This window comes from Zea mays, chromosome 3 (assembly GCF_902167145.1).
Source record: "Zea mays cultivar B73 chromosome 3, Zm-B73-REFERENCE-NAM-5.0, whole genome shotgun sequence".
In the NCBI taxonomy this organism is placed as follows: Eukaryota; Viridiplantae; Streptophyta; class Magnoliopsida; order Poales; family Poaceae; genus Zea; species Zea mays.
In genome coordinates, this window is record NC_050098.1 from 37,475,603 (window position 1) to 37,483,423 (window position 7,821).

At 44.6% G+C, this 7,821-nt stretch overlaps 1 protein-coding gene across 2 annotated transcripts; it reads right to left on the reverse strand.

The window, feature by feature from the left end:
• Window positions 1–3,039: 3,039 nt before the first annotated feature.
• LOC103649962 (probable FAD synthase) lies at window positions 3,040–4,908 on the reverse strand. 2 transcript variants are annotated; one of them, XM_020550181.1, is made up of 7 exons: window positions 4,725–4,908; window positions 4,549–4,594; window positions 4,237–4,415; window positions 4,029–4,146; window positions 3,780–3,862; window positions 3,583–3,642; window positions 3,040–3,470 (listed from the first exon to the last, which is right to left on the reverse strand). In XM_020550181.1, exons 1-7 carry the CDS (start codon window positions 4,823–4,825, stop codon window positions 3,296–3,298), a joined length of 762 nt encoding a protein of 253 aa, XP_020405770.1. In that variant the 5' UTR covers window positions 4,826–4,908; the 3' UTR covers window positions 3,040–3,295. The 2 variants fall into 2 exon arrangements, with proteins under 2 accessions (XP_020405770.1, XP_008673877.1); XM_008675655.2 differs by having other exon boundaries at window positions 3,040–3,488.
• Between the last annotated feature and the right edge of the window lie 2,913 nt (window positions 4,909–7,821).

A 7,821-nucleotide genomic window follows, 5' to 3' on the forward strand; every position in this document is an offset into this window, starting at 1 on the left:
TGCGTCACTTAAGGGGTGACGGCCCGACCCTTGCTCATTTAACACCATACCCGGGTTCCGATATGGCGCGTCGCTAAGAGGGTTACGCCCCAACGATTTTCTTTGTGGTTTCATCTCCATAAGATTTGGCTGGTTTTTACGTTGGTTTGCCGGACCTAACACAACCCTCCTCCTTTACCGGGCTTGGGACTGGCTATGTTGAAACGACTCAAGGAAGTCTTCCAATCAACATAGGCGGAGTTCATGAATTTCTGAGACTATTTATGTATTATTAGTCTCTATCTGCAGAAAATCATCAAAATGCAATTAAATTCAGAAAATGTTCTATTATCGACAAAAAATGCAAATAAGTTAACAAGAGTAATAAACATTCTATAATAAGACAATCTCAAGTCCACATATGAAAATGATGAAGTGAAGTATTGGTTATGTTGAAACTTAGATATTTAGAGTGATTCATAAAATATTTAGAATGATGAAGTCCATTTATTTTATGATTATATATGGACATATGTTGTCCCTGTCTCAAGATAGACTGCACTCAAAAAATAATTTATACCAAAGATAAATATAGAAGTGTAAAGGATAAAGCAATAGAAGTGAGATATAGAGAATATCACAGCAAGAGCATACATGACATGGGGTTTTTTCCCCGTGGTTCAGCCAAACCTGAAATGTTTGTCTAGTCCACGTTGGAGTTAGCCAACCTGGTTTGGAATCTATTTCAACTTCGTCCTCCATAGCTCAGATCTGTCACCAGGTGACAGATCAAGTCTTCCACTATGTCGATGTTGAGTTACACAAAGCCGGGGTTGTCACAGTCTCACAGATGTCGGTGGCTCTCCGACAGATTAACTACACGCTCCAGACCTTGCTCTAACTTGCAGCATCACTCCTCTACTCTCTTTTGACTTATAACTAGGCCAACACAAAGACTAGAGAGAAATACACAAGAAAGGGAGACATAAATGACTTGAAGTGTGTTTGCAAAGTATTGCTGCAATCGGGAGCCATGGACACTTGAAAATGAGCGCTTATGGGGTCCTTTTATAGCCTTAAGGCGTTCCATAGCCGTTGACACAAAATCAGGAAATCTGCTAGATCTTATTTGTTGTTTTCTTCTCTTAAAGGGATAGTCGTTGGTGTGCTACTGTTTGATGTACTGTGTGCACCGGACAGGGTACTGTTCATACTATATATGCGGCGGATATGTTACTGTTTACTGTCCTAGGCCCCAGACATGTTACTGTTTGTCACATCCAGATTTAAGGGCAAACACGGACGCGTCTCAAATGTGTGATATGATCTAGTCTTATACATATAGGGTGCGTTTGGTTGCCTGCATATGATCTGGCTAGGCTCACGAGATGCAGCTTTCTTCTGTTTGGTTGCCTGATCAGCCTCTTCAGCCTGGCTCACGGGATACAAAGATTCCCCTTGGGCCTGGCTCCCGAGATACGTAGGATATGGCCGTTTCTCCAGAGCCAGGCTCTGCCGGTGCAACCATTAGTCTTTCCTAATGACACATTAACATGTAATTAGTGTCTATTAGATAAATTTTAATTTATTTAAAAGTGGATTAAGGCTTGGTATGCCATATTATAGACTACTGCAACATCATCGCATGAAAATATAATAAACTTTATAGCTTTTAAGCTCATGCACCAAGCATTCATGCAAGCAACCAAACATCATCTCGAATAGACCAAGCTAAGCTCATACAGTCAACCAAACGTAGGTATATTGCATGCTCTCAGTCAGGCTACCAAGAGCTAGGTTCCCTAGATACGAGCCAAGTCCACCCATACAAACAACCAAACAGGCCCATAGTAACTCATGGTATAGAAATGAATGTCACATCTTTATTATATAATAGGGGTTCTGCACAAAATAACTAAATAATTACATCATATGACGTCAATGATCCTCCGCAACCATAGGTTATTGGGAGATGACGGCCTATACCTCTCACGAATTCATCGTTGCATCCTTCATGCTCCTCATCTTGGTGGTATTTGTCCTTGACCTTGGGATGAGTACAACAAGGGTAAGCTCACATACATTTATCGTTCAACAAGTTGTGAGGAATAATGTGCATGAGTTCACTTACGGTGGGGGCTCATGTGAAGTGTAAGGCTTATCAAATAGAATGATTAAGGCTGAGCGTTGCTTTTAACAAGTTGGTCAAAAATTTTATTAGCAGTTACTAAGTATAAGTAGATATCATCCCAATTAAATAAGAGGTCACAATTAATAAGAGTTCATTCGACTAATGTAGGGTCCAAGTTTGTTTTTGAGTTGTGAACTTTCGGGTGTCACCTATTCACCCTCTCTAAGTGACTATCAATTGGTATTAGAGCCCAACACTTCTTTTTGAGTTTAACCACTCGAAGTGATGTTGGGGGGACGAGAAGGCGCTATTGGGGGACATGAACAAGAATAAGACACCCCTGGGAGGAAATTATGGAAGGTTGTTGATCCACACATTCCTCCAAGAACAAGAAGAAGAAAAGGATAGAAGATCGTCTACTACGAAATCGATTCTTTGACATCATCATCCACGTTGAGCAAGCAAGAATCCACCTCCAAGCATCGTCAAAAGGCGGTTAAACCAAACCGTACTAAAACTTTTTTTTAATTATTCCCACGTTCCTTGCAATTCAAATTCCCAATTACTTTCTGTTTCTCTTGGTAAACCACCTCACTTTGATGGTAAGGATTATTTATGGTGGATTCATAAATTGTCGATTAGTGAGTTGAATAACAATTGCAGGAACCACTAAAACACTTTACTTAAAAAATTATCTTAGGTCTAGTTTGGAAACTTAAATCATCTTCGGAATTCCTAGAGATTGAGTAGAAAATTAGATCATTTCCCACTCAATCACCAGGAATCCCGGAGATAATTTAAATTTCTAAATTAACCCTTAAGGCTAGTTTGGCAAACTCATTTTTTCAAGGGAAATTAGAGTCCCTAAATTAGACTTTAGAAATTTTTCCAATACTGTCGTAACTTATGGAGATGTTTCTTTACCACAATGACAGACCAGAGCATATGGTGTTTGTTGTTTTCACTTAAAAAGAACATATTTTGGTGGAGGAACCATTATTCCCAAACACACACACACACAAAGAAAACGTTCACGATACTTGGTCCCTCACCCACCACATCATAAAATCAAGTAGTAAATAAAATAGTGAGTTGCCTTCGAACGCGCACATGTACAGTTGTCATTTTTTTCATACGAAATTCTTTTTCTTCACAATAAACCTGAGAACAACCAGAGTTGATAGGCTATTGTTTCGTTTCATTGCCGTTGTTCTTCGTGCCATTAGCCGAGCCATCTCTCTTCCCGGTCTTCTTTGCTCGACCAGCCCTCTCAAGACTCCCATCTGACAGCGTATACGCCGGCCTGTACGACCCGCCCGGGCCATCACGCAGAAGCTGGTTTGGAACAGTGTTGTGTACGCTGCCAATAGAAGTGTACCTAAATTAAAGGCAAAGCAACTGTGACGACTACCAAAAAAAACACGTGCGATATGAACATGCACTGAAGATAAGACAGTAACGTATAATAATACCCTTGGTCATAGAGGCTGCAGTATTGGACCTTGCACGTTAACAGGAAAGACCAGACGTCACTGCATGCCGCCCACAGCAAGTATGCAAGCAAGCAAGCAAGCAAGGCATTAGAATTACTAAAGAAAAACAAATGGTCTCTATTGAGTTGAGTTAACTCGGGCGAGCAGAGCAGCAGGAATATATTCAGGAGCCAAACCTGTAGGACCAATCCAAGATAGGGTTCACCCTCATGAAAGGAGGCCAGTCAGGCGAGCTAGGGGAGAACTCTTGTTGACCAACCTACAAGTATTTTTTTCCACACCGCAATTACCATCACATGTCATGAACCCGGCCCCCAAAATGTTGCAGAATGGCATGAACCAGTATACTAGCTAGATCGATAGAGGTGTAGAATGACGACAGTGAAGTAGACTAAAACGGGAGCACTCAATTCAAGGGGAGTCACCGCGTTGGGGTCGCCGTTTCTAGTGCCAAGTAAGATCGCCTTGGTAGGCTTCTCCTTGAGCAGGGCTTCTAGTCCGGACTTGTACCCTGTCCTGATACTTTCCAGTGGCAAGCCGTACCTGCACAAGACGAGAGTATCAACTTGCCAAGAAAAACAAAACAAAGGGCTGGAATGGAACAACTGATGACTGCAGATCACGCGCTCTTACGTCGATGCCGTCTCGTACGTGAAGCAGTCGATTTCGGGGAAAGCATCGGGGTCCTCGAAGTAGATGGTCCGCATGGGGCAGTTCTTCACGGTCTGGAGGACCGTGCTGTCGTCGTCCACGTCACCACCTGAACTTGCTCTGTGGAGGTAGTAGCCGGCCCGAAGCAAATGCAGCAGCACCTGTCGATTCGATTCGATTCGACGTCGCGTCGGTGGTTAGCAACCATCGTGACTGAGCGTATAAATCAACAAGTCAAGAGGAAGAAGATGAGGCCGGCCGACGGCCGTGACCGTGAGGGCAGGAAGAATGTACAGTTGAATCTTTGCCCCCGTTGAAACTGAAAGCCAGCTCCTCGAACCTGTAAACACCTCTGGAAGATCACACAAACATGTATGGCGTGGCCGTACGTGGTGAAGCAGCTGGTGTGTGCATAAATAGACAGAGAGGAGCAGAGAGCGTGCGCGCGTGGCGGCGTCGTACGGACGTACGGGTACAAGGCGTAGGCGCGGCGGACGATGTAGACAGCGGCGTCGTACTTGGCGCGCAGCCGGACGTCGCTGCTGCCGCGCATCGCCTGCTCGATCTCCATCGCGATCGCCGATCCGCGGATGGATCCTTTGTTCTTCGTTGGCACTTTGGCAGGCACGAGCTAGCAAGCAGAGACGAAGAACGCGGCGGCGACGCGGGGTATATATGGTGGCATGCGGCCTGGAATACGGAGAAACGAACACGAGCAGAATACGGACTTCACCTCCTCCTCCTGGCGGGTCCAGTTTTTTTTTCAATTCTTTTTAGCTCAGGAAACTACTAGTACAATGGTGCCACAACACACAATCATATTTAATACTCATAAAAAATAAATTTAATATTAAAATAAGTATATGTTCAAATATTAGATATTAAACTGATACTAATAAATATTATCTTTATTTTAGCTAAAACTTATTGTAAAGAGATATTTGGATCGTGATCCATTACCATGCCCTGCTCATAGTTTATTTACCTATTGGTTCTATTGTTAGATGAAAAATGGGGAAAAGAAACATACTTAGTATGTGACTCACCATGCACGAATCTGGTAATTTAAAAGAGCATAGAAATAAAAACATCGAAAAGAAGACACCAACAAAGTGACCTATAATATAAAAATACTATATAATTTAAAAATAAATATATTTTATAGAATTTAGGGCACCAACAAAACATTTCGCTCTAATAGTAAAGTCTTAAATCTATATTATAGAGTGTAGTATATTTGAAACACCTGAGAGAGTTCTTTATAGTTTTTGAACCAAATTTTATAAAATAAGATATTATTTGAGTAGTTTTTCTGCATAGAACTCTAATTCTCTACTAACTATTAAGGGGGCAGTGTAGACTGCCCCCGCCTGCGAATCCCACCCGCCGCTCCCCCTCCCCCGCCACGAAACCAGCCTTCGCCCGCACGCCCTCGCGATACCAGCCATCGCCCGCCCGCACCTCAAGCGCCACGAATCCCGCGCCTCCCCCGCCGCGGAACCCGCCTCTACCCGCACCCCGCCTGCGGAGCCGCTTCTCGATCTCTCGTGAATCGCCCGCCGCTTCTCGATCTCTCGCGAATCGCCCGCCGCTCCTCCAGCTCCGCGAACCGCCCGCCCGACGAGCTCTTCCACAACGACCATATCCGGCCGCTCACCCTGCCCCCACTCCCGGATCTCGACCCCGGAAGCGACGACGACGAGGACTGTGTGGGCGGCCACGCGCCGACGCGCGGCCGCGACCTCACGCCCCAGAGCGCGTCCGTGCACCGCCGCGCTCGGTCCATGTCCCCGCTCCACAGCGCGTCACCGCGGCTCAAGCTTATCAATGCGCTCGTCGTCCCGGCGCCGGATCTCGGCCCCGGCCCCGACGCGACGGGAACACACGGGGAGGCAGCCCCGCCGGTAACCGCCTCGTCCCGCTCGTCCTCGTCGTCCTCCACGTCCTCGTCGGGCACGTCGTCAGCGCGCGGGTCCCGGCGCTGGGTGTTCATCAGGGACATGCTCCTCCATCGCAGCAAGAGCGAGCCAGGCAGCGGCGCCCACACGCACGACGCCCCTGGGGCGCCCGTCGCTAGCAAGCCCGAACGAGCCTGGTCGTTCTCCTCCCCGTCCTGGGTAACCAGGTATTCGAGCTTCACAATATACTTGCAAGGATTGTTTGATTACGCACCTGTTTAATTTAGCTCAACGATTTCATCATTTTTTTTTCTTTCAGCACTGTACAACTGCTATTTTGTTAGATGCTTATTGCACTTACGAAGGTTGCAGATGCTTTGTGTTGGCGCAAAACAATTGCTGCGTGTGGTTTATGTGCCAACAAATATGCCCAACCCAATCCCTGAAAAATCTGAACTAGGGATCAATCATTCCACTATGCCACTATCTGTAAGACACTGATCTATCTCTGTCTGAATCTGATATGTGGCGTGCCGCGAATCCATGCCTAATCTGGTGCAATTATAATTACTCCAAAGTAAAAAACACGATCATCCATAGGCGAGCGGTAGGAGAGCAGATGGGCGTCGTGTAATTGTTGCAGCTACTACACCAACTTAGAAGGCGCTTTGAGTGCAAGTCATATCAACTAATGATGTTTACGCAGATAATGTAAGGCTATACATGCATGATGAAGTCATAGTTGGGGAGCACCACGCTTGCTACAATAATTTCATAACCAATACAACAGCAGATGAATAAAGGTATTCATGATGTAACCACAAGACAGGCTGTTGGAAAAACATATAGAAAGAGAGTAAACATTAACGCATATTAATTCAGGAAACAAGAAAATAAGATGGTGCATTGGTGCTAAATTATGTGACACAGTATTTACACAAATGTAAGGCATCCCTCTTAGAAAGGCAAAAAAAGGTTTAGAGGGTTGCTCTGTAATCATAAGCTCCACTTTGAAGTGATGTGAAAGTGTGAGCTTTGTATATTGGAAGCTTTGTTGCTGAAAATGCTTCCATAAAATGTTTTCACTATCAGCATTTGAACAAATTTGTTTCTTCTGTATAGCTGGATGTATCCATTGACATGCTCTTCGCTCCAAAAATTTCCAGTGCAGGGATCCAAGGGAATGTCATTCATAACCCATGCAGGGACCACACACTGGCACACATACATTAAACGACTGGCAAGCAAAATCGGGCATTTCCAATAGAATGGAAACGAAGTGTTTGTATCGTATATTTGTATTGGCCATTTTTTTCTTTGTTTCTTTCTATTAATAACAAAATAGATCGCACTTGGTGTCATCGTGTGGGTATACCAAGCTGTTGTTGCATAGCAGACCTGATGTCACCAGTGCTAAATCCCTCAATTGCAATGATATTTGAGCTGTCAAGAGCAACAACATCCTGTAAAGGGTACCTTCTAACCGTATGGATCCTATTGGCAGGAGTGTTGAATCCACCCTTAAGGATGACTGTCTTGTGAAGACCTCCAAACAGTTCCTCATAATCACAGTTTATTGTATCTGAACCATCTGCCACGTGAGCTTCTCAAAGAAAGGCTTCCTTGTATTTCTGAAAATGTTGTTATTCCAAGACTGCTTGATGATGTC

Excerpts from the sequence above, each read along its gene's own strand:
- LOC103649962 (XM_008675655.2), bottom strand. The coding sequence starts at position 4,825 with ATGGAGATCGAGCAGGCGATGCGCGGCAGCAGCGACGTCCGGCTGCGC. Across the intron at positions 4,416-4,548 it reads ACGGGGGCAAAGATTCAACT|GTGCTGCTGCATTTGCTTCG; the intron begins GTACATTCTTCC and ends TCGAATCGACAG. Across the intron at positions 3,863-4,028 it reads GAAACGGCGACCCCAACGCG|GTTGGTCAACAAGAGTTCTC; the intron begins GTGACTCCCCTT and ends AAATACTTGTAG.